The sequence below is a fragment of the Podarcis vaucheri genome (genome assembly GCF_965113315.1).
Source record: "Podarcis vaucheri genome assembly, chromosome: 4".
Classification (NCBI taxonomy): Eukaryota; Metazoa; Chordata; class Lepidosauria; order Squamata; family Lacertidae; genus Podarcis; species Podarcis vaucheri.
The window spans coordinates 20,745,782-20,773,412 of NC_138762.1; the positions used below are offsets into that span (position 1 = coordinate 20,745,782).

General features: G+C 42.5%; 1 protein-coding gene across 4 annotated transcripts in view; it reads left to right on the top strand.

Annotated features, from left to right (window-relative positions):
* Positions 1-27,631, top strand: part of CNTN5 (contactin 5) — a 657,243-nt gene that overhangs the window by 484,590 nt on the left and 145,022 nt on the right. For all 4 annotated transcript variants that reach the window (XM_082219029.1, XM_082219028.1, XM_082219031.1 and 1 more), the window contains 2 exons: positions 14,734-14,836; positions 26,730-26,911. In XM_082219029.1, coding sequence (XP_082075155.1) covers positions 14,734-14,836; positions 26,730-26,911 — 285 coding nt within the window. The remainder of the gene's footprint in view (positions 1-14,733; positions 14,837-26,729; positions 26,912-27,631) is intronic.

Genomic DNA, 27,631 nt, shown 5'->3' on the forward strand with positions numbered 1-27,631 from the left:
ATGTTACTGTGCATGAATGATTGTTGGCACCATTCCCATTTTCTTGATTTCAAGAAAATGTATTTAGGATATAAGATTACTTTCAGTGACTGCTGCTCTTTTGGAAACCCATTTGAGCAGTCCTCTCTCTCTCTCTCTCTCTCTCTCACACACACACACACACACACACACCCAAACACATAAGCTCATAGGAGTAAGCATTAAACAAAGCCATAAAACATGCAAACACAGCAAGGTACTTGTTCAGGCTTATAAATATTTGAGCACTGTGAGAACATTACAAAGTCTAGGCTTTAAGAAAGATCATTTGATTTGTTACAGTATATATTCATTCAGAGCTTAGCCCGGAATTAAGTTGATCTTTGTTCATTACCGCATGGCTGGAAAGTTTCCATGTTTGCACAGCGTGAATCCTGCATAAGAAGTACATTCTTCTTGTACTTCAAGCCATAGCAGTTTGTTTTGCTTTGGCATCCTCCTAAATTTACCCGTCGTGGTAGTTCAGCAGTCGACAAATGTTATCTGACATTATCTGGGCTAAGCCCCACTTTCCTTTTATAAGACACTGAACATGATTTCCAAAAGAACTCACATTTCTGTTTGGTCATACTCACAAATGCATTGCTTTCCATTCACTTCAAGAAGATGGATTTTGTTGACCTACAGCCTATAGGAAACATGAGCTTCATGCAACGGTGGTGAATCTTCACACATTGCATTTTTCCAGATGCACACTTGTACAATGTGTGTGTCTCCGAGCACATGCTTATTATGTATTACAGTGGTACCTCGGGTTACATACGCTTCAGGTTACATACGCTTCAGGTTACAGACTCTGCTAACCCAGAAATAGTGCTTCAGGTTAAGAACTTTGCTTCAGGATGAGAACAGAAATCGTGCTCCGGCAGCAGCAGGAGGCCCCATTAGCTAAAGTGGTGCTTCAGATTAAGAACAGTTTCAGGTTAAGAACGGACCTCCGGAACAAATTAAGTACTTAACCCAAGGTACCACTGTATGTGGTTTTTATATTGTGGTTTTATGTTGCAGCCACCCTGAGATCTGCAGGTATAGGGCGGTATACAAGTTGAATGAATAAAAATCAATGAAGCACATGTTTCTTTCATTCACACATTACATTTTTAGATATCCTAAACAGGAAATGTGTGAATGACAGAAAAATGTGCTTGAAGAAACATGTGTCACACAATTGCACAATTTGTTGCAGGAAATTGTTCAGTGTTCTACTAGTTAGTAAATCCTGGTTTGTTGCCACATGATGTGTGAAATGGTCCACAGGCTCTGTACTGTATGTAGAAGAGCCATTGTCTACGGCCAAAGAAGATGAAATGATGATGCTCAATGATGGGATAACCCGTCCTGTTATTTTTAGTTAGCAATATGCAGCCAGGTTTATGTGGGAACTTAAACAGGGTATTGGGGAAGGGATAGATTTAACTTTCTCTCCTGCACGCCCCCTACTCCCATGAAAACCACTCACTGAAAGTAATTATTTGCCTCCTTAGGGGAAATGTGCATGTGCCCTATAACGCCCCAATGAGGTTATTTAATTTGGGGAAATGACTGTTTCGAACACAAGTTGATGAAGGGTGCAGTCACAGGTCTCGACTATCTCCTCTAATTGTGCCCTGAGAGGAAATGCAGTACGTATGAGAAATTCGATTCACAGCTTCTCAGATGACAGGGCTGGAAGAACTCTTGAGAGCCTCCTTCCTAGTAATGGCAGGCTACCACTCTGATAAAGGGCGGGTTGGTCTGTCAATTTCAGATTCTCTTAGTTTCTCATTTTCCCAGTCAAGTTCAGCTTGTCATATTTCAGCACCAATTTGCAATTTTAAAGAAAGTTCATCAACATTTTTTAGTCTATATTTCTCTTAGCATACGTATTTTTGCATACAATTTTCCCCGGTACAATGCATTTTTCATTTAGAGAAGCATTACTTTCATTTAGATAAGCATTTTCAGACACTCTTCATTCTAATATACACATTTTTGCGTGTGCATGTATTTTGGTCTGAGAATCACCTACTGAAATTCAGAGAAGTGTGCATTTCAAAGGACAGTTGCATACAGTTTTGCCGATTGATTCGGCATTTGAATTGATTGATTGATACATTTGAAAATGCAAATGTATTTCCATTAAAATGCAAACTGAACCAAATTTATTTCCTATCCTTAGCTCCATTTTTCAAATACCGGTATAGGGAGTTGTTGTTGTTGTTGTTTAGTCGTTTAGTCGTGTCTGACTCTTTGTGACCCCATGGACCAGAGCACGCCAGGCACTCCTGTCTTCCACTGCCTCCCGCAGTTTGGTCAGACTCGTGTTTGTAGCTTCGAGAACACTGTCCAACCATCTCGTCCTCTGTCGTCCCCTTCTCCTTGTGCCCTCAATCTTTCCCTACATCAGGGACTTTTCCAGGGAGTCTTCTCTTCTCATGAGGTGGCCAAAGTATTGGAGCCTCAGCTTCACAATCTGTCCTTCCAGTGAGCACTCAGGGCTGATTTCCTTAAGAATGGATACGTTTGATCTTCTTGCAGTCCATGGGACTCTCAAGAGTCTCCTCCAGTGCCATAATATAGGGAGTAGGTACGCTCAATGCATATTGTGACCTGCCCACAGAGACCCACACCTATGCAGTTCATCAGTGTAGGCAAAGGGGGATCTCCAATTTGCCTAGAGCAAAGCTTTCCATCCTCTTCCCAGGTTGTTTGGGTCCCATTCCTTCTGTTCATGCAAGTGAGAAAAGCAAGTTCCATCCATCCAGAAGTTGATGAGGTCTACAAAGTCTTCTCTGTTGATATGAATTTCTCTTGGCAATGCATGTGCTGTAGTTTGAGAAGTATCTAGAATTCATGTGATAAATGGAAAAGAACCTGTTTACTGGACAGGCTGCCAGAAACACTATGATAATTTGCTTGGATTTGTTATAAGCAGTGAAGGGTTTTGCTTGCGTTGCTAGCTTCAGTCCCTAGAGCAATCACATCATTCCATGAACTCGCCAGCCATCCTATTTTCATGTTGCAGTAATAATCTATATCATCATACCCAATTTAGGACTTGTGTGTGTGTATACCATAGAGATGTGGTTTAGATTCCCCATTAGAACACCTAAGACTGTAACTTTTACAAATTGCAACATTAGCATTTGCTCTTGGTAATTCGTTTGCTACCTGTCAGTCTGAGAGTCCTCATTAGCTATTGGTTATGCTTCTGTGATCTCACAGAAGCCTAGAATGGGGATCGGAAGGTAGAAGAAGGTGGGAGGTGCTGACTGAGGAAAAGACCAAAATAAAGTAGAATAGTGACTGTATTTATTGATCACTGGGTCATTGATCACTGATTCCTTCCAAGAGGAAAAGACTGTCATCAAAGTAAAGACAAAAAAGGACTGGGGAGAAGAAGAAGGCAGGAAGCCATAGGTAGAGGGAAACAGCAATAGTTTTAGCAAAGAGTGGAAGAAACAAAGGAATAAGGAAATGATGGCTGTAGTAGGGTTACCAGACATCCCCGTTTCCCGGGGACAGTCCTCGGATTTTCAAATAAGTCCCCGGACAAATTCCATCCCTGGGATGTCCCCAGATTTCATCTAATGTCCCTGGGAAACACAGCAGTGGCAGTCTCAGCTGCCCTTAGCAATTGGCTCTGGCTGGCTTCAGGAGCTGCTCAGAAGTCCCCATATGATGGTGGTGCAGGGGCTCTAAGATGCAGCTTCCAGGCTGCCTCCACCTTCCCTGACCCCAGCGTGCAGGCAGGAGGGGGCAGGGATCTCTCAGGCAATGGGAAGCCTCCCTTCCCAACTGAGGGATCACTCCCCCTCCTGCTTGCACGCAAGTAGGAATGGGATTAGGGCTGCTCCTATGGGAAGGGAGGCATCACACTGCTCGAGCCTTGCTGCCGCCACTGCTCCTTCTCCGCCTTCCATGCCTGACCCACTGCGCACCACTTCCCCCCCCCACCAACAACTCAGGGGCTGCCCAGGCTCATGGAGAAAGGAGGTAGAAGCCTGGGAGGAAGGGGAAACATGGAAGTAGAGGTCAAGGCGGTGGCCGCATCGCTGCAGCATCAATGTCCCGAATGTGTAGTAATTAATTAATTAAAGTGTCCCCAGATTCATTGAAAAAAATCTGGTAACCTTAGGCTGGCAGAGACCAGAGTGTTGAGGGAAGGTAGGATGACTCTGAGCCAAATGAGGCTGAAGGAGTGAGACAGGTGCAATTGGAAATATGCCTGTGAGCCTCCCTTTTCCCCTACTGACATTGGTTGAGCGTGCATGATGTCATGGAATGTTCTGAAAGAAAAGAATTCTTTCAGGACCTAGGTTCAGAGGAAGGACACCTTATTTGTCTTTGGCTAGCTTTGCTGAGAGAAACAGAGCAGTGTTCTCTTTGGAAGATCACCTAACTCATTCAAGTGTGCTGTTTGTGGGGAAAGGCTGCATAGATATGTGGAGAGCGAGATTTGAAGCAATCCAATTACAGTAATCCCGCCTGTGAATTGGAATCTTCATGGACTACTACTTCCCATTCAGAATTCTCGACTGTGGGCAACACCCTGGGATTTGGCATCTTATGACGAGAAAGCTCCCCAGACAACATGTCTATATATTTATCTTCATTGAGGCAGCTGAATAATATTATAGTTTTATGTCAGATCCTGCAAGAGTGTAGGAATTCACTTGTCTTTATATTAATCTTTTATTTCCTTAGAGCTCTGCCTCAAAGGGAAACTTATCTCCTTGATACGAAGCAAATTAAATAAAAACATCAAGAAATCCTTGAATGGATTCTGAATAAAATGAATACCTCATTTGTGCAGATGTCCTTGACAATCAGTCATTCCATACAATTCAATTTCGCTTTGCGCAGACTTACAAAAACAATTTAAAATTCTATCTGAGGAGATAAAAAGTTTCACCAAGAAGAAAAAAAATAGATTGTGCATCATTTCATTAACTGCCTTTTACAATGCCTTAGAAACTCAGAAGAATTATTTAATAAGTGTTTACAAGCAGGAGAAAGAGGCATTGTTAGGAGGCAGCTTTGGAGTCTCAGTTACCAACTGGAAGCAGTAAAAGAAAATCAACAACTGTTTTTGCAGGTGTGGGGGGGGGGTGACACAGGCAACTTCCTCAAACTCAGAGAGCTTAAAATATTTGTCATTTGGTAATAATGCACAGCCATTTTTGGCTCATATATTTTTACAATACCTCTCCTTCCTGTGTGATTAATAAAAACAATATTGATTACATGCTATTTATTTCTAACAAATTAATGGAGGCACTCAAAGGCTGGTATGATTTACAACTGGAGTAGCCTTCTGTGGTACCTTTTGGCTGCTTTGGACTACAACTTCCATCAGTCTTGACCACTGGCAATGTTGCCTGGGGCTGATGGGAGTTGGAGCCCAATAGCATCTCATGGGCACTGAAGTATAGGTGAGTTGCCACAAGGCAAGGCACAGTAATAACAGCAAGAACCTTTACTGAACTAACAGAACTCGGCAACAGGGGCAAAGCAACTGCTTATATACATTTCTGAATGCCTGGGCCACTCCCAATCCCAACACGATTGGCTGTCTAAACTTCCAAGCTGCGCATCATAACTGTCTAAACTTCCAAGCTATGAATCCTTAATCCAGATTCAAGCTCAGGCAAACACAGACCACTGAATATATAACAGGCACCACTTGGGTTACTCCTGCTTTTTGTACTCCAGCTCTGTCCTGCACACACCCCTGCTCTCACCCCCAAATATAGAGCCACTGTTAGATCTCAGACCACAACTGATTTCTCAGGGCTACATTACACATGAAATAAGAGATCTGCTCTTCCAGATCTGTTTTCGCTAAAAGCCGCCACAGGGGCCTAAATTTGGATGCAGGCCATGTTTCTGGCAGAATGCATTTAAAAACAAGCAAACTTCCTCTCAGGGCTGTTTCCATCACTTAAATCTCTGCACACCCCCAAAGGCAGCTTTTAACCACAGAGGGAAGACAAACAAATGCCAGTATATTACCTCTGTATTTCCCCCTCAGTGGCTAATCCTCCCAGGGAGGGAATTTTCAGCACAGAATCAGCATAGAGAAAAACTGTGAACATAAGTTTTGAACGCCACCCCAGTCTCTGAGTGGTGCAAGCTTCCAGGAGTTAGAGGGCTCATGTTTCCTTTTGGAATGAGGCACAGCGGACTCTGTGGTGTCTTTATGATATATTGTTTATTTACACATACATACAACCTGAGCCTACGATGGAGAGGGATGCAGCATTAACAATCCAAAATGGTTTTGTTTCTCCCATAGCTGCAGCCTTGGATTCGGATAGAAATCAATCATTGCTCGTGCTCCCTCCCTCCCCCCCCCTTTTGCTGCCTTGCTTCTGACCCAGATCAGTCCAAGGCTAAACTCTGGCTCCGTCTTTCCAACTAACCATGAGCTCAAGCGAAAGCTGGGACCAGTGGCGTAGCGTGGGGGGTGCAAGGGGGGCCGGCCGCACCAGGCACAACATCTGGGGGGCGCGCTCGCTGCCTCCGGAGTCGCCGAAGAGCCTCGGGCGCAGGCTGTAGCAGAGCCCCATGTCTCGCGGAACCGACGAGCTGTGCGCACACCCGGGCTGAAGGCGTCCGGCAGGCAGCGGCTCTCAGCACTCGTCGCGGTCCCCACGCATCAGGGCCGCAGAGGACGCGCCAGGCAGCCCCTCCTCACAGCCCCGCCTCCGCCACTGCTGCTGCAGCTGCTGGGCCATGTTGCATTTTCCTCGCCTCTCTGCCCCCCTCCGGGCAAGCGGCGTCGTTTGGGCGGCAGCGCCAGCGGCAACTCGCCTCAGATCACCTGACGCGGCAGGTTAGGGGTTAGGGGGGCGCAAATTACTTGCCTTGCCCCGGGTTAGGGGGCGCAAATTACTTGCCTTGCCCCGGGTGCTGACAACTCACACTACGCCGCTGGCTGGGACCACCCATTTGCTGCCTCGCCCAGAACCCCTTTCCTCTGTATCCCCTAATGGCCCACCATCCAAGCTATTACCTAATATTATATACTTTATATTTTAACACTTGCTGGGAGCTGAGGGTAGAAGGTTCTCTGCATACAACCCACTTCCTCCTCCATCCCTGAAATCTCATAACACTAGGAAGCCACCTTATACAGAGACAGACTGTTCTTATGTTCCATAGAAGGGAAAGTGGGAAAGGAAAACGGAGGTGATGAGTGATTATTATTATTTATTAAATTTGTCCTTTGAGGGTGGGAATCTCCATAACCATTGGAGTTTAAATTTAGTTTATGAATGTGTGTTTGGAAGGGCATTTTCTTACTTGGAACCGCTCTTCAACAGTGTAGGGTTGAAAACTATGTTCTGCCTCCGTGGTCAGAGGCAGCGATGTTTAGGAAGGCGAGTTGCTGGAAACTGGGAGAGGAGAGGGTCTCTTTAGCTCGGATCCTGCTCGCGGGTTTCTCACAGGCTTCTTTTTGGCAACTGTGGAAACAGGAAGCTGGGATAGATAGGCCATTGGCCTGATCCAGTAGATTCTTCTTGTGATCCTATGTAGAAAGTTCAGAAACAGAACCTTGACTGAACTCCAATCTCAAATCTGCATCTGGTTTTGATTTGGTGACCGGACAGTTCTCTGCTCTGGAATTGCAAAGCAACTAGCCCTGCCAGTCAAAGGGAAATCATTGATCTATATTAAAACTTCCAGGTCAAGGTTGCTTGCTGAAGACATTCTTATTTAGACAAGCCTACCTAGATGTTTAGGGACGCAGGTGGCGCTGTGGGTTAAACCACAGAGCCTAGGGCTTGCCAATCAGAAGGTCGGCAGTTCGAATTCCCGTGATGGGGTGAGCTCCCGTTGCTCAGTCCCAGCTCCTGCCAACCTAGCAGTTCGAAAGCACAAAGTGCAAGTAGATAAATAGGTACCGCTCCAGCGGGAAGGTAAACGGCGTTTCCGTGCACTTCTCTGCTTCGCCAGAAGTGGCTTAGTCATGCTGGCCACATGACCCAGAAGCTGTCTGCGGACAAATGCCAGCTCCCTCGGCCAGTAAAGCGAGATGAGTGCCGCAACCCCAGAGTTGTCTGCGACTGGACCTAATGGTCAGGTGTCCCTTTACCTTTACCTTTACCTTACCTAGATGTTTAGAAAGTCTGTATGAGTTTTAATTTGTTTTACTCTATTCTATTGTGAAGGTAATTATTATTATTATTATTATTATTATTATTATTATTATTATTATTATTATTTTAAAACCTTTTGTATGTTTTACATTATGGATGTAAATTTTTATTGATTTTTTAAAAAATCTTTTTTTTTTTTTTGCAAACCACTTTTAGGTTTCCCCCCCACAATCAAGCAGTATATCAATTTTATGAAATGAATGGTAAATAGATAAATTGTCTGAGCAACATGGAGACCAACTCTTGGGGATTACAGGTCACCTTCAATCCCGTTGCTTTTGCTTCAACCCAGTTTGAACAGCCCAGGTAGTGGATCTAATCCCTGCTAAATGCATGACAATCCTTCCATCATTTTTGCATTTCCAAACAGGCGACCAAAACATGGGAGATTTCTAGGGCCTCTGGCAGGTGACTATACATGGTTTATACATCGAATTAGCACTACTACTGGTAGTAGTGTTTTATTAGATTTCTTATAGGCTGTTCTCCTTTAGGGGTCATAGGGCTACTACACATTGTGCAGGCCAAATCTCTGGACGTGACAATGTCTGCATTTGATAACTGCTTTGCAAAGCAGTGCTTTCAGATTAGGGTTGTGCTAGAAAGATCATGTTCCAATCTCATCTACCCCAAGAGGGAGAGAGGCCAGGTATGGGCAAGCGCCTTAGGGATTATCACACATCATTTAGTGAAATCCGAGTTATGCTTGACGATTGATTTGACACAAACCTCCATCAACGGGAGATGCAGGTGTTTTGTTACTCTGCCTGCTAATTATCTGCTGAAAGATTTATCTGGTTGCGGAAGACCCTGGGCATAGAGTATTCCGTGACAGCTCATTAACACACGTTGGCAGAGAAGAAGATTCTCGCTTACGTTTGCTCCCTGTGGTCAGCCCTGAAACATCACCAGACTCTGGGAAAACACACACACACACAAACGAGAATCTCGCACGGGCCCTTTGCTAACAAGTATGTCGATTTTGTTCTCCTTTAGGTTAACAGCATAGTTATCAGCATTCCATCTCCCAGCTCAATCAAAGGCAAATTTGCAACTTGGTGCTCCTTACAGGGCTAGATACATGTTTACCTCTCCATTCACAAACCTTTCCTGTATATTACCTGTCTGACAGCTTTCAATATGGTCCCTGGGATATGACACTGGAGTCCAGCTAGGAGCAACTTGTCATATCCTGTCATATGTCAGCCCACTGAAGCAATCTCATAATGAAGAGGAGCCATTTGGCTTCGGGACAGAACAGCTCCAATGCAGCAAGGGTGCTTTGTCGCTATAGGCAGCAAAATAATGGAGATTTGGGGTTGCTTCTCCAGGAGAGCTCTGAGCTCCTGTCTTGTCCTTACTATCAAGGAAATGATGGGATGTTTGCACTTGATTGTGCTTTGCGCAATGCACATGGGTCATTCTAGCAGACAAGCATTCCTCATTCATACAGCTCATTTTAGCTTAATTGGCTATCGGAGATTGCAGAAGCACTCCTGTTTTCTATCTCAGTCTATTACAGCTGGCTGAGACGGAGGGGGAATCCACGCATAATACAGGGCAGGCATTATGACCATCTGAGGAGCTGAATTAAGAGAATGTTTGCTTTTGTGCCTCACAAAAGCAGCCATGTGAGAATTTCGGGGAAGGAGCAATGGAAGAGAGTCATTGGTTTTTTTAATTGTAGAGCAGCATCTCAAGCTGGCATCCGGGTCGAAGCACGACATCTGCCAAGTGTGTTTCCCAAGCATGGGGGGGGGGGTTGGGAGTTGAAAGGATAGTAAATGAGTTTAATAGACTAGAAAGTTCAAGCATGCTTAGAAAGAAAAAAGGCAGGTAAGGCGAGATATGATAGAAGAGTATAAAATAATATTATGAAATCCTTTATAGTGGGTAGGGATATGTTTTTCTCCCTATCTCATAATACTAGAACTCCAAAGAAGCTGAATGTTGGAAGATTTTGGGCAGACAAAATGAATGTTGTTGTTTTTAATAATAAAAAGTAAGTATTTTTTTACCTCAAATCACTGGGCATTGTCCAGCCAAAGCTTAGCACACATAATTCTCCTAGAATTGCATGAGAAGTGTTTACCTACCACAGATGATAGAAATAAATTGTATCCAATTTCTTAGACTAACAGCAGAATCCCAGCTATTTGTACTCAAAAGTAAGTCCTGTTGAATTCAATGGGGCTAATCTGCAGGTAAATGGGGTTAGGATTACAGCCTCATTTCTGATTTCTAAAATAGGCACATATATAGATATATAGATCGATACAGATACAGTGGTGCCTCGCAAGACGAAATTAATCCGTTCCGCGAGTCTCTTTGTCTTGCGGTTTTTTTGTCTTGCGAAGCACAGCTATTAGCGGCTTAGCGGCTTAGCGGCTATTAACGGCTTAGCGGCTTAGCGGCTATTAACGGCTTAGCGGCTTAGCGGCTTAGCGGCTTAGCGGCTATTAACGGCTTAGCGGCTTAGCGGCTATTAACGGCTTGGCGGCTTAGCGGCTTTAAGAAAAAGGAAACAAACTCGCAAGAACTCGCAAGACATTTCGTCTTGCGAAGCAAGCCCATAGGGAAATTCGTCTTGCGGAACGACTCAAAAAACAGAAAACTTTTTCGTCTTGTGCGTTTTTCGTCTTGCGAGGCATTCGTCTTGTGAGGTACCACTGTATAGATAAATATTAAAATAACACAATAAAATAGCAATTAGTTTCTCTCTCTCTGTGTGTATTGCCATATTTCAAAAAGTTAAAGTCCATAGACATCTCAGCAATTTCTGCCTAGGCACTGTTACCAACTGACATACTCCGGCTATGTTTGGGAAATTTTGGACATATAGCAATGCACGTATATTGTTGTTATTCCATTTGGATTGATGGATCCATACTTATTGGGCAACTCATAAACCCATATATAAAAATGTAATACTCTGCCTTGCACCAGGTTGAATTATTTGTCCAAAGTGTAGGCTAGTATTGTCTACTCTGACTGAGGGTCACTCTCCAGTGTTTTTTTTTGTGTGTTTTTTTGTTTTTTGGCTTGATCTTCTATCTGTTCCTTAAACTGAAGATTACACTCTACTACTGAGCTGCAATCACTGCCAAATTCCAGTTTATTGAGCATTATCTTAGTTTATTAAGCAACTTTCATTTCTACAATCTTCAGTTACTAAATATTTAAAGAATACCTTGTAAGATGAGAAGTGTCTCATTCCTTCACTGTCTAGAACTTGGAAGTTTTTCCCCCACCCCACCCTCTTTTTCCCTTGGATGCAATATGAAAATTATTTTGAGCTGGGATAGTTTGAATAGAACTATCGAGCCGGGTGGTGGGTGAGACGGATGCGACTGTAATATTTCATTCCACAGTCTGTCTCAAGTAGAACCGCTGGAAATGTTACCGTGTTTAGTACGCTGCAGCGTAGGGCTCTCTCACGGCTCTTCTTCTGGATCACCAGAGGACACATTTTGTTCCTAAAGAACAGTCTAGCAGGATTCAGCAAGGAAAGAATACTGATAAAATACATAAAGTGCATCATGGAGCAAACATATTGAATGTGATGCTCAGGGATATAACCATGAAGCCAAAATATTTGCATGAAGGGGAAAGTGCTTCCTCCTCTGCACTGAGTTTTCCATATGCTGTAAGCTAAATAAGTATATGTCTTAGAAAATGCATTTTTTTACCACTAAGGTTTACATAATTAGAAATGATGCAGTCTCATCACAGCAGCAGAAGGCTGGGCATTCCCCAGCCTGAAAAGTATCCCCCCAAAGCTATGAAACTGCCTTAGGTGGTCTCCTCACCTTGCCTCATGTGTGGGCCGGCTCTGCTGGGGAGCCACTGACAGTCAGTGTAAGCAATGCTGGTCTGCTGGATCAGACCAAAGGTTCATCTAGTCCAGCTTCCTGTTATCTCAGTACCCATCCAGATGCCCATGGGAAGCCCACAAGGAGAACCCGAAGACACCAGTACCCTCCTCAGATGCAAGGCCCAGGAACTGGCATTCAGAAGCATACTACCTGTGACACTAGAGGAAGAAAACAGCCACTGCGGTTAGTTTTAAAGGTAAAAGGACACCTGACCATTAGGTCCAGTCGTGGCCGACTCTGGGGTTGCGGTGCTCATCTCGCTTTATTGGCCGAGGGAGCCGGCGTACAACTTCCAGGTCATGTGGCCAGCATGAACCAGAGCAGCACACAGAAACACCATTTACCTTCCCACCGGAGTGGTACCTATTTATCTACTTGCACTTTGACGAGCTTTCGAACTGCTAGGTTGGCGGGAGCAGGGACCGAGCAACGGGAGCTCACACCGTCGTGGGGATTCAAACCGCTGACCTTCTGATTGGCAAGTCCTAGGTTTAACCCACAGCAATACCTGTGTCCCGCAGTTAGTCTTACCCACCATGAATTTGCCTAATCATCTTTCAAAGCCATCCAAGTTAGTGACCGTCATTATGTCCTGTGATAGTGAATTCCACGGTTTACCCATGTGTGGCATGAAGAAGTCCTTCTTTTTTCCGTTCAGCTTTAATGGATGACCTCAAGTTCTAGTGTTACGAATGAAAGGATAAGACTAGACCATGATGCACTTTATGTATTTTATCAAAGTATTCTTTCCTTGCTGATTCCTGCTAGACTGTTCTTTAGGAACAAAATGTGTCCTCTGGCGATCCAGAAAAAGAGCCGTGAGAGACTAATTCCTTGCATATATTATTATTATTATTATTATTATTATTATTATTACACTGCTAGCATGGCTCCTCTTCCTCACTTTTTATCTGAACTGAAAAGTCCAGAGTGTTGACTCCCATGCAATCTTCTCAAGATGATTGAGGGGGCCCACTGCGATGTCCTGATGTCACACACAAAATGTTCTGAGGAGCCAGGGGCTGGAGCCGAACGCCCTCTGAACATTGAGGGGGCCCAGCTGCCAAAAATACAAACATGCATACATGCATACATACATACATACATACGTGTGTGTGTGTGTGTGTGTGTGTGTGTGTGTGTGAAAATGGCTTGGCCCCTAGGAGGTGGCACATATGTTCCCAGGTTCTAGTCCAAGGTTTTCACCAGTCTACCATATCAATTTGTTTTTGTGAGGCCATATAGCTGCCTCTTGCCACTTACTGCTATTTTTTCTGACTTAAACAGATCTGGCGAGATTTTTATTTTTAGAAAGAGTGATAAAATGGCCCAATGCAAATTTTTACCAGGACGGCATGTCACGTAGAGAATGAAATACATAAATTAACAAGATGTCACCTTCGATGCTCGGTATCCCTTTTCACACAGAGTTATATTTGAAGCAACGAGAGCTACCCTGAAAAAAGTAAAATGAAAAAGATCGGGTTTTGCTTTGCTTTGCTTTTTGTTTCAATTTACTTTTACAAATAAAACACTAAGGGACATTTGAACAGGGCACACACAGAAAGTTCTGGACAGGACTTTCAATATCCCAGAAATTGACTACACAGTTTAGGTGTATGTTCATTAGATTTTCTGCACACAGAAGGCAGTGATGGCCATAAGCTTGGATATCTTTAAAAGAGGATTAGTCAAATTCTTGGAATAGAAGGCTATCAATATCTGCTAGCCATAACGGCTACATTCTGTCTCTGAAATAGATGTTCTGTCTTCTGCCAGTCCTTAAATATTTTGGGCCCTCTAACCACAGGAATATTTTGAAATAAGAACAGCATAATGTTTTTCTACTCTTCTCTTCCTTATTTATTTTTCTTTCTTATTTTCCTTCTGTGCATTCCGCTCCCTTTACTTAAAAATTGCAATAAAAATTATATGAAAAAGAAAGAAGAAGCAATCCTTCTGAATTTAATGGTGCTTAACCTCTTGGAAAACCTCACAGTATTCCAGGCCAGATAAAAGTTTAAGTAGATATTTTATTGTTAGGCAACAGAGATGTTAATGGTCAGCATGACCCGCTGGAGTCAATGGGAGTCGACCTGTAGGGGGTGAATATAGAGACTTGGGGATGGAAAAGAAACTTGTGACTTATAGTGTGAAAATTTAAATTAGTAACTATGATCCTCAGAGATAAAGGGCACAAGCATGTACAGAGTGCACCTCCCTTGCGAATGAGCAATCTCTGTATTTAATAAGGTGGGTTTTTTTTTCATTTTTTGATTTCTGGTAACAGTGATTGAGGATTAATGCTTATTATAAATTGATATTCCTTGACTTTATTTCATTTACATGCCTTAGAATTTGGGTTGGGGTTGGTGACAGCTTCACAAGCTCACCAAGTTGAACTCAGATGTTGGAGAAGCCCTGACTTAGAACATACACCATGCGAAATGGTTGTCTGCTCTTTAAAAATAAAATGTTGCTTTCACATTACTGAGAAGTCCTAGGTGATGTTTGGGATTTTAATTCTAATTGTAACTATTTCCTTCCACAATGAAACTCATTGCTATCTAGCTGTTTAGCAACCTTGCCATGATGGCTCTGACAATAAGCCTTCTACAACTGGAAACCAACAATGACATTCATTTTATTTTTAAAGACCATTCTTTATTTCCCAGGTGTGATGGGGGAATATGAGCCGAAAATTGAAGTCCATTTTCCATACACAGTTACAGCTGCTAAGGGATCTACTGTTAAGATGGAGTGCTTTGCACTTGGCAAGTAAGTACATATTCTTCCATAATTAGACACAACTGGTTATTAAAATATGACATATTTCATATTGGGGCCTGTTATTTAGCACTTTGAATCTTGCAACAAAAACAGTCCCCTTCCTCGATCCTTATGCTAAATTTATATCAGCCAACTATTGTGGGAATTGACTCTCAAGAGGCAATTATAAATTCTATACTTTGCCAAGAAAGTTTGCAAGTTACACGGCTCAGTATTTTAAGCTGCTTTGTTGAGGCAGTAACTCTAGAGTCTGAGGTTGGTATGACTTGAGAGAATACTGTTCCCCTCAACCTGGCTGCTAGGCCAGCCCTCCCATTAGGCAAAGTGAAACAACTGCTTCAGGCAGCATATGATAGGTGTGTGGCATCAAGGTGTTGGAAGTTAGAGTTGGGTGTGCCACACAGCAACCCCTGTGCTCCCAGAGCTAGCCTGTTTCCCTCAGGTGTGCTGGAAGATGCCATCGCTGAAGTGAGAGTCAACTGCGAGTCCACTGTCTTCTGGTAACACCAGAGCAGAAGGATGCTATATTGTTCTTCATCAGCAGAAGCAAAATGTTTTTGCATCAGCCCAGTTGCATCAATGCAGTAGCAGCCAGTGCCCATTTTGCAGCATAGGTATCCAGTGGCAAGTTGGGAAAGATCATAGCTTAGTGGTAGAACACCTGAAGAAGGCCTATATGGGTGGAGAAGGTCCAGGCTCAACCCATTGAGGGCATCTCCAGATACGGCTGAGGATGTCTCACTGGAGAACCACTGTTGGTCAGTGTAGATATTATTGAGCTAGATGAACTAATGATCTGACTTCATTATAAGGCTGATTCCTGCGTCTCCCACACGGAATAGGAGCAAGTCTGCCACATACAGCCATTTTGCATATCATCATGCAGGAGTACCCATTTGTATGCCAGTCTTCCATGTGGGAAGAAGGGAACAAAGGGCACTTCCGATGCCTTATTGAGTCCAATCCATTTTGAATATGAGTTCCTTACTCAGGTGTACTCTCGAATACAACCAACTTGAGCCTTTGGTCTCCAAATTCTGTTGCAGGATAGTTATTACCTTGAAATTACTTTCCAAACAATAGTACTGATGCAGATTTGAAACATGTTTGGCTTAATAGAACATATATTGTGTGTGTGAAGTGTGCTCCTGTCCTTTCCTGCAATTGCAAACTCCTTCACACTTGCCTGTAGTAAGGACAGGGACTTGAAGGGGCGTGGCCAATATGCAGACTAGAGGCAGGGCCTTGAAGTGGAGCAAGTGCCTGCTGCTGCCCTGCCAGCGTCACTGCTGGAAATAGCCTAGCAAATATCTCCTCACCATGCAGGGAGGGGAGGGCATTAGATCTCTAGAACCATTACATTTTCTGATAAAGAAGCCATCAGAAAACCACACAGGCCATTCCTAATGACAGGCAACTTCCCAATAGCTCGATAAGAATGTGAATATTTTCTGGGGTGGGTGTATCTATCAATTTATTTTTTTAAGAAGCCTTAATTTGTACAAATTATGCCTTTAAAGAGCCTTTGAAGTACCGTTCCCCTCTAGAGGAATTCTGGGCATTGTCATCTGTGAAAGGTTGCTTGAAATTGTAGCTCTGTGTGAGGTAGAACATGGTGCCCAGAATTCTTTGAAGGGAAAAACGTGCTTCAGATGTGCTTCAAAGATATAGCGTGCATGTAGCCATTCTTATAAACTATTTAGATAATTGTTGCTTGTTGTTTAGTTTGATTTCCTCACAAAGTGATCCAAAGTGTCTTACAAAAGTAATATGAACACTAAAACCAGCTACAACAAGCACAAGCAATACATTATGACTGCAGGGGTCCAGCTCATTGCAGGTGATGTGGTCCTTGAATTTATGTACATACATTGTCTCCAAAACCCTCCACAAAGGAGAATTGGGGTAGGAAAATCCAAAATCCACAGTTAGGGGGCACCTTTATTGGGGGCAAACAAAATGTCACGAAAGCGTGTCGTGATTTTGGGATTTCCTCTCATGGACCAAGACAGCTTGTTTTCTTTCTAATAAAGGAGCACATTGAGGGATACTGAAGAAAAAATCAGTGAGGGAGCAAGCTGGTTGGGCACCTGGGGCAGTGGGCATGCCCTGTGTTCAGGGGTGAAGCCAGCCGCCCATGGGGGCGGGGCAAGTCAGGGCAGGGCGCTCCGCGGGGCCTCTAAGGAGTCTGCCTGCCTCCTCCCACTCAGCCACTCAGCTGAGGGGGAAGCAGCTGGCAGACCGTTTGGGGCAGCATGGAGCCTGCGGGCACCCAAGCCCCCGCATCACTCCCAGGAGAGATGCGTGGCTTGGGTGCGCTGCAGGCCCAGTGGCAAGTGCCACCCAGCATTTTGTCACCCCCCTCAGTGGTGACACCTGGGGTGACCCGCCTCCACCACACACCCCTTCCTCCACCCCTGACAAGAATGCATGTTTGTAACATCTTTGAACTGAGTTTCGAAATACACGGGACCTCACACTGATACGACACGATAATCTTTATTGTCATTGTCCCATACAGAACAACGGAATTGAAAAATCTACATATGACATTCAAAACCCAACAAGCCTGCTATCCCAGCTATCCCAACCTGGTTAGCTCCCTAAAAACTCTGATACCCCATTTTTAAATACAATATACTCCCATACAGACGCCTTACAAGGTGTTTAAAACCAAAGGAGTATAAATACATGAAATGGGTACAGAGATGCAACCACTTCCAAATATAAATACAGTGGTGCCCCGCAAGACGAATGCCTCGCAAGACGAAAAACCCGCTAGACGAAAGGGTTTTGCGGTTTTTGAGCTGCTTCGCAAGACGAATTTCCTTATGGGCTTGCTTCGCAAGACGAAAACGTCTTGCGTTTTTTGCAAGTTTGTTTCCTTTTTCTTATCACCGTTAATACAGTTGCGACTTGACTTCGAGGAGCAACTCATAGAACGCGGTGTGGTAGCCTTTTTTGAGGTTTTTTGGTGATTTTTGAAGCTTTTCCAAAACTTTTCCGACACCGTGCTTCACAAGATGAAAAATTCACTAGACGAAAAAACTCGTGGAACGAATTAATTTCGTCTTGCGAGGCACCACTGTACACATAGAAAAGCATCATACATAACATCATACATAACAGTTCACAAGAACGCACACACGTTTCTATGTCCCTGCATGAAAAAATGTCTGTTCATTATGTTTTCACCACCACCCTTCTGCCAGGATACTCAGGGTGGGGAAGCATGATTTTGCCTTCCTCGTGCATCTTCACCACTACTTTAGGCTAAGCTAAGGACAGTGATTCTATGATTCTATGACTGGCTCAATGTCACCCTAAGAACTTCATGGCTCCGCAGGGATTTGACCCTGGCTCTCCTCTGTCAAATGTTAACATCCAATGAAATATACAACACTGGGTCTCTTGCAAAATTGCCCCGAACCATCGGAAAATACAGGAATGAAATAACACTTGCTCCCATCATTCAGTTGGGAATCAGCTGTGAAAGAACATCCATATTACTTCATGGTCAAGCAGGCAGCATTAATGAATAATAGCCTTTCTCAGCCTTCTCAACCTGGTGCCCTCTAGATGTTTGTAGCTGAAAACATCTGGAGAGCTTCCATAAGGCGGGCATATACAAATATTTCAAGGTCAATCTGATTTATTTGTTTTGTTTTTCACCCTGTCTAGCTTCTCATCCAAGACTCTGAAGTCTTGTTAAGAATCATGGTGATCTTGTACCAACAGTTTTGAGGGCTGTGTTTACTTATTAAAATCACAAGTCATCCAAACATAATAGTCATTTCAGTTAGACAGATAGATCACATCTTCTCTTGCCTATGGAAATGACCAACCATTGCCTGTGGCTGCCAGTGCTTGGAATGAACTAGTTTAGTTTAACCAAGTTCATTGAATTGGTTTTGAGGTCTCTGAAGTAGTTTCCATAATTTGCCATAAGTGAATTAATTTCATTGAATGATTTCTAGTTTATTTTCAGGTTCATCCTCTTACTTTTTAAAAAGAAAACTAGAGCCTTTAAGCTTAAAGATCATAATTTGGAGGGAGACTAAATTAAACAACTCACAGTCCACTGTATCTGTCTTTTGATTTTATTATTATTATTATTATTATTATTATTATTATTATTATTATTAATTTTATTATATTAGTCTTCTTAAGTACATGCAGGTCCCGCTTATTGAGGACAATGCATTCCCTGGAAATTGTTAGGTGAGCATTCACATAAGGAGTTGATGATTTCCATTGATTCCTATTGGGAAATTTCTAATGTGTTCAGAATCACAGAATTTAACATCCCACAAAAGTCAAAAATACCCAAGAAAAATGCTCCCTGATTTGTCCAAGCACTCCCACGCTCCCTGCAGTCCTCAGCCAAACAGCAAAAGGCAAAGGAAGTAAAAATGTTCTCTGTTTGGGTATCTGTTTAGTGTTTATGGTGAGGTTAGGGTGCTAATTCCTTATGTTTAGATAAGTGAATTTTCACATAGTGAACATTTGTAAAGCGAGGACCTGTACACTTCACCACAGAACCTTGTACCATTCAACATTCTGAATTCTGTGGGGCGGGGGAAGCTGAGGGTCATTTGGATACATTTGAATTCAACTATGAACGGAATGTGAACTGAATTGGAATTAAGTTTCTGTTTAGGCATACTGAATTTGAACTTTCCAAGCTCTGATGGATGTCCTTAGATGCAACAATGCTCTATTGAACTCAATAAAACCTCTGAATATAAGATGCTACAAAATATTTTCTTACAGTGCTGGGTCTATACCCAGAATCTAGACCCCAACATCATTCTTTTTCTAGGCTTCCCCCACCCACAAATGTCATTGAAATGAATCGGAGTTCATACATGGTACACTGGTCAGTGGATTTGCCATATACCCAGTGCCATTAGCTGTGTGCTGGAATCTGTAAACCCTATGAAAATAACTCACGTTGCCAGATATTAGTTTCCAAAAAGTTTAATGAAGTCTAACTGTCCTTTACAAAATATTATGTTCTTTACTGTTGCTCATGAATGATGATTGAGAATTAGTATCTTCATATCATTAAATCAATAAATGTGTCAGAGTCCTAAATGAAGAAATTGATAAAACAGTAAGAGAGAAGCAAATGAAATTTCACATATTGATTATGAAATTTCAGATTTATATCCCATCATATAGGATTGGTAACTAGCTAGATATATAATCAATTCCAACCTCGCTGTATCCATCTTTACCCTAATTACCAAATTCCTAGCCAAGCATAATGGACAGAGAAATATAAATATGCAAGTTCCATGTTTGCACAGTGAAAAATATATACCAGTGCAACCTATATATCTATACAGTGTGACTGGAATTCCTTTTGTCGGATGGGACCCCCTTGGCCTTTCCTCAGAGTGAAACAGGCAGGTTGGGCAGAGCCTCACAGAAGCATCGATAGATGGGTAGTGAGATGAGTGAGGTAGGGGACATACCAGTCCATCACTCCCATGCCCACCGCCTGAGACAATTGCGCCCGCTTGCCTTATGGAGCTACTGGCTCTGAGGGCACAGCTCTATGAAACCAACAGTCAACTAGTTAAGGAAGACTTTCAAGCTAGGAGGATGATTCCTCAGTGTTATCTAACTAAGACAGTGAGAGAGAGCATCTTCCTCTTTCGCTCTGAAAAAGATGGAAAAGGAATTTGTTTGGTCCATTTTTATTTTTATTTTTAGCCAACTGACCCAATCCAATGCTCCCAGACTTCTTTACAGTTAAAAATTCAACTTATCTGGATTTTGTGTGTTTTTTTTCCGTATGCTATAGGTTGCACACCAAAGTATGCATTATGCATTTTCAAAAAATCCAAAAACAAAACCTATATCAAATTTTGTATTCTATGAAAAAGATGCACCAAAAAGCACTTGAAATGGTATTTTATGTTTTATATATATATATATATATATATATATATAAATGTGTTTTATGAAGAACTGTATGCAAAATGACTACAGCCACCCAGAATGGGCAGGGTAGAAATAATATATTAATAATAATAATATAATAATATATTATTACTATTATTACTATTATTAAGGTAAAGGTAAAGGGACCCCTGACCATTAGGTCCAGTCGCAGATGACTCTAGGGTTGCGGTGCTCATCTTGCTTTACTGGCCGAGGGAGCTGGCGTACAACTTCTGGGTCATGTGGCCAACATGACTAAGCTGCTTCTGGCGAACCAGAGCAGCACACAGAAACACCATTAACTTCCCGTCAGAGTGGTACCTATTTATCTACTTGCACTTTGCCATGCTTTTGAACTGCTAGGTTGGCAGGAGCTGGGACCGAGCAACAGGAGCTCACCCCATTGCGGGGATTCAAACTGCCAACCTTCTGATCGGCAAGCCCTAGACTCTGTGGTTTAGACCACAGCGCCACCCACGTCCCTATTATTATTACAGTTTAAATGCAGGATTTTCACACGTTCTTCCAGAAAAAATCCAAACACCAAACAGGACAGGACAGACCGATGACTGAGCACCAGAAAAGCTGAAATGGAATGGAATTAGCTGCTCCCAAGCCCATCCCCTGCTTTCTCACCTCTATCAAGCAAGAGAAAATAAAGGTTGAGAAGCAAACACCTTCATTGCCTCGCACTTGAAACAAAAAACGAGAAAAGGCCTCTATTGCTAAGCAGCGAAGGGTTATCTAGTAAGGCAGGCCATCTACTAATAGCAAAGCAGGGCGATATTGTGGCCTTATCTCTCTTTTCCAGCCATCAGTACACAATTGGGGACCAGGTACACCAAAACTGCTTTTGACTTCATTCTGTAATAATTAGACGAATGACATTTCAGGCTTCAGCTGGAGGCTGAATCAGGAGGTAAACATGCCTGAAATTTCCTCCTCTTCTTAGGTTTTCATTTCAACCGTTTCTCCTGCCCCCCCCCCAAATAGCATTTACAAATGTTTCTATTGTTACCTTTCACCAGGCAATCATTAAGGAGCCAGGTCTCTTTATTGTTCAGCGTTTTAGTGCAAAATAAACAAATGCCTGGCTATCACAGGTTTCCAAATGCTGGGAGGCCTCTGCATTTTTGATTTCCTTGTGATTTCAGCTCAAAGCTGCCTCAGACAGCTTCGACTCCATTGTAATTGTGAGAATGACTTAAATTCCTGAGAGACATTTTGTGGTAGGCAATTGGCAGGAGTCCCTTAGAAGAGTCTGGGCTTTTAGTTACAGATTAATGATTTATTAATAGTGTTTATTTGGAACTGCCAATCACCACAAGCTCCAAGAATTAAAAACTAAAACAGGGAAAGAGCACCGTATGTGTCTGTCAAACTCTGGCCACACGACTGGATAGAGTGAGGAATGGAAGTACTGAAGAAATAGAGTGTATGGTAAACAAAGACCCGTGCAGTCAAGAGGGGTTGTCTCCATTAGTCCATTCACTGAAATGGATTGTTGCAACAGGCCCTACGTGAGGCTGCCCTTGAAGGCGACCCAGAAACTTCGATGGATCACAAATGCAGTAGGCCAGATTGCTGGCTAGGGTGCTGTTTAGAATACATATGCAACTCCCTTTTTTAAAACAGCTGCATTGGTTACTGGTTTCTTTCCTCAAAGCCCTCAACTGTCCCAGAAAAATGGAACATCCTGGGTTCCCCCCCCCATGAGTGCGTGGCGGCCATATTGCTCTCATGCGATTTTGGGACACAATATCGCCCAGAAAAAAAGCTTTTCTCGGGGGGGGGGCACAATGTTGCGTGGTACCCCGAAACACACATCTGGCCACCTTTTGAGGACCATGATCATGTAACCGCCACAGGGGTGAGGCCCCTGCATCCCATTGGAGGGTATGAAACGAGTCTTTAAAAACCCTAAGAAACTCAGACCCCAAAGATCTTGCCTCCTTTCCTATTGGGTACTAAAGTTGGCAGAAGAGGCTCTCTTAGTATCTTCACCACCCTCAAGGGTTCAGGAGGGAGAGGCCTGGGAGAAGGTGTTCTATGTGGCAACCATGAGTTGTGAAATTCGATCTCCAGAATAAGGCACATTTGGCATCTTCATTGTATAGCTTTCATCAAATGCTAAAGACACACCTCTTTATCCTGACATTGTGCACCCTATTCTGACCACAAATGCTTTTAATTTTTGAGATTGGCATAACCTGCCCTAGGACCTTATAGCAAAGAACAGGTAAGAAATCTGGTTCAAATCTTGCAAGAGGGAGCAATATTAATATTTGCTAGTATCTTATTTATTGAATGTCTTATACTGCCCTTCATCCAGGAAACACAGTGTGGTTCACCATATAAAAGCAAAAAAGTACACAGCATAATAACAAACAAAACAACTCCTCCCAGTTTCATAGGCCTTAGCAACGGACAGAGGGTAACAAGCAACTAAACCATATTCCAGTCATACTCAAAGTAGACTTATTTAAGTCAAATGATTAATCTGTCTACTGTTATCAATGAATAACAACCTGGATCCTATACAGGTCATTTTCCTCAAAGCAAAACTGAAACCCAAAAAGGCATCAACTTCTTTAGAATATCTAGAAGTTGTGTTTTTGACTAAGCCATTCATATAGGCATAAAAGTATGCAAAAAAATCCATAAAGTCTTCTGACTGTATTCTTGATTTTTAACAGTCTTTCTATTTATTTTCTGCCAAAGTCACAGAGGAGAAATATCTGCATATACATATCCACACACACACATATATATTCATCTCAGATATAAAATCCATGTGACTGGTATCTTCTGTAAGGAAAATAAGGTTCATTAAAGCAAGTTACAACTTGCCTGTGAATAGTGATTTGCAATTTGGGAGCAATTTCCTTTGAAATCATTAAAACTTTACAGCCAAAGTATTTTACTCTCCTTGAAAAATTGGCTTATTACTTCATCATCAGAGGGTGGGGGCAGTAAAATTTTGAAAGAGACTTGTTAATGGCCTAGGGAATGACATTAAAAAAAAAAATCTTCCAGCATTTCTCCAGCTGTAATTGATAGCAGTAAAGTTGATGTGGCATACAATTAAAACAAGATAAAAAGTATAGTTAGATCTCTTCGAAGTTTGCGCTGCCAAATTGCTTAGAAACTTTTGTGCCTCCTGAAATATGTTGGAATGATTCTTCTTTCCATCTGAAATGTAGGAAGCTGTCTTATAAATGGTCAGACCATGCCCTTTTTTACACACATTTCCCCTTACTTTTTAGGAGGGAAAAAGTGAGTCTTATAGAGCAAAAAATATGGTATGTAGAGGTCATTTGTCCAAAGTCCTGCTAAATAGAAGACAAAGGCTGTAGGATGCAACTTTTGATATTATATAACTTATTACATGTTGGTACTGTAATTAGACTTTCACCTTTGTGTGAATTGCTTTGGGCACAGATTTAAGGGTAGAAAAGGTGGTGTATGGATTAATTGATAATGACAATAATTCTTCATTTACAAGTTGATCCTTTCTTGCAGCAGCGCCTGTCCTTCAAAACTCCCTGCCTATTGACATTAGGCTACATTATTTCAGATGCCTGCCAAAAACTTTTTCATTTCTGCAAGCCCACCCAGACTTAGAATTTGGTTATCGAGATTCATTTTATAAGATTTACTAATTTTAATTATGGTTTTATCTATACCGGGGTTTTCATTGGTTTGCAAAATTTAGCCGTGTTTTAGCAGCAATTTTATTTGTACACCACTGAGAGAGCGCTTTGATTAAGCAGTTTATAAATTCCAGAACTAGGCAAAGTACCCAATCAATCACTGTACTCTGCACATGAGAGCTTCCTGCAGCTACCATCTTATCAGGATCTCATTTCCGCAGACTATACGGATTAGGCTTTTAGTGTTGTGATATCTACCTTTAGAAATTCCCTCCCATTAAATATTAGACAGGCACCCTATCTGTTGTCTTTTCTGAGCCTACCGAAAAACCTTCCTCTTCCAACAAGCCTTTCAAGTAGATTTCATTCCAGTTTACCTCAGCCTTAGAATTGTTTGCAGAGGTTTTCTTTTTAGATAGCTTCACTGTTTTCTTGCTTGTGTGTTTGCCTCCCTCGAGACCTTTGGGATGAAGGGAAATGAAATTGAATAATAACAATAATACTCAAGATGTGGCCTGATCAATGCAGAAAAAAAGTGGAACCATTCCTTTTATAACCAAGTTGCCAAAGATTGCCCCTGAACCATCTGCATGCAAAACATGTTTCCTGCCATTGCGCTATCATCTGCTGCAGATTGTTTGAAGAGCCAGATTGCAAGAGATTTCTTCACTGGTCTAGCCCATGAGCATGGAGAAACATAGAGACATAGAATTGTGGAATTGAAAGGGACCCCAAGGGTCTTCTACTCCCTTCTGCAATGCAGGAATCTCAGCTAAAGCATCCATGACAGGTGGCCATCCAACCTCTGCTTAGAAACTTACAATGAAGGAGAGACCACAACCTCCCGAGGGAGTTCATTCCACTGTCAAACAGCTCCTACTGTCAGAAAGTTCTTCCTGGTGTTTAGTCAGAATCTCCTTTCTTGTAACTTGAAGCCATTGGTTCGGGTCCTACCCTCCAGAGTAAGCTCCATGGCTGAGTTTGGCTTTTAAGCCTGGTCTCTTGGGCCCTAGTTTTGCACTGTATCCATTGCACCACACTGTCCCTCTACATATGCCAGTGGAGTTCACTGCAGCTACACCAGTGTGGTGTAGTGGTTAAGAGCGGTGGACTCGTAATCTGGTGAACCGGGTTCGCTTACCTGCTCCTCCACATGCAGCTGCTGGGTGACCTTGGGCTAGTCACACTTCTCTGAAGTCTCTCAGCCCCACTCACCTCACAGAGTGTTTGTTGTGGGGGAGGAGGGGAAAGGAGAATGTTAGCCACTTTGAGACTCCTTAGGGTAGTGATAAAGCGGGATATCAAATCCAAACTCTTCTTCTTCTTCAGTTCCTTTATAATACCCTCTCTCTCCCTATCTCAATCTCACACACATCCTCTATATTACCAATGCATGTGCATCAATATTCCATTTTTGTTCCCCCAGCGTGGTGGTTGTTTTCCACCAATGTGCAGGACTGTATGTGTATATCCCTGTTGCATAAAAGAATCCCGATGCAATTGTATGCATAATTCCCTGAAGATTGCCTCCTTTTCCCTTTCTGTTTTTGCGGTGTTTTATTCATGTGGAAATATGAACTGGTGACAGAGATTGGGGTGGGAGGGATGCAAATGCGCTAGAGAAACTGTAAGATAAGATAAATTCTGAATGCTCCAGTTCTGATATTTATTTTAGCAGTTCTCCTAGATAAACTGGAATACAGTGGTACCTCGGGTTACATACGCTTCAGGTTACAGACTCCGCTAACCCAGAAATGGTGCTTCAGGTTAAGAACTTTGCTTCAGGATGAGAACAGAAATTGTGCTCCGGTGGCGCAACGGCAGCGGGAGGTCCCATTAGCTAAAGTGGTGCTTCAGGTTAAGAACAGTTTCAGGTTAAGAACGGACCTCCGGAACGAATTAAGTACTTAACCTGAGGTACCATGAGGAATGTTAACACACAGCCCCAGCCCACGCATCAGTCTCTGCATCAATATTTCAGTGTGTGATGCTTTTCTCTGAGCTCATGAAAGATAATATATGTTCATTTTAAGTTTCATAGTTTAATAGCTGTGGGAGGGGGAAAACTTACTTCCAAATAGCCAGGAAGTGTCCATGACAGAGCGGAACTTATTAAATATTCTCAGTAGAAAGTGAAATATATCAAGCAGTTCATGAGCCTTAATTGTGATTACACTTTATTGCTGCTTAGACGATTAAGTACTTAAATTAGCAGGTAACAGGATCTATACTCTTAATAGCATCAGAGCTAATCATGACTTCACTCTGTATTTCAGCCCAGTTCCAACAATCTCATGGAGGAAAGTGAATGGCCCCAATCCAAGCAAAGCCCGCCTGCGGAAATCCCAAGCGGTTCTTGAAATTCCAAATGTGCAGCTGGAAGATGCAGGGACATATGAATGTAAAGCCGAAAACTCACGTGGAAGGAATGTCTTCAGAGGACAGCTGCAAGTATACAGTATGTTGTTGTTGTTGTTGTTAATCATTTTGCTTAATACTGAATGAGCTAAGCAGCTTACAGGTGTAAATAACACAATTACACAAACATCAAAACAGAAACATCGCACAATTAAAATTCACAATAAGACAACCCCATTAAAACATTAAAATATAAACATGTTATTATTAAAATATGCAATGATCCAATTAAAACAAGACACTATTTCAAACAGGAAACAGGTTGGATGCCTGTGTAAACAGGCCTGCCTTCAGAAGCCGGCAGAAAGCCAATACAGATGGGCTATTACATATTTCAGCAGAAGTTAAGACTGAACAATCTCACCATATGCATGAAGTTTATCTTATGAATATAGCAAACTTGTTCAGTCTTAACTTCCGGCTGCAAATCAGTGACTAGTCAGAAACCAAATGTACGAGACTGTCCCTACTCATGTGTAAGTCCAACTGAGTTCATTGAAGCTTTCTGCAATCTGACCAGGAGGAGGTCTGCACAGAGCTAGTTTCAGTCATCTGAGAACTGTGCCCTACCTCACAGTACACTCTCCTAATTTATTGCACAAATCTTACAAGGAGGTTACACCATGAGTAATATCCGGCTAATATTTACTCAGAATAGACCCATTCCAATTAATGATCATGACTAATATAGGCCCAGTGGGTCTACTTTGACTAAAAATTAGTTGGACACAACCACATATCTAGGGCATTTCCCCCCCTT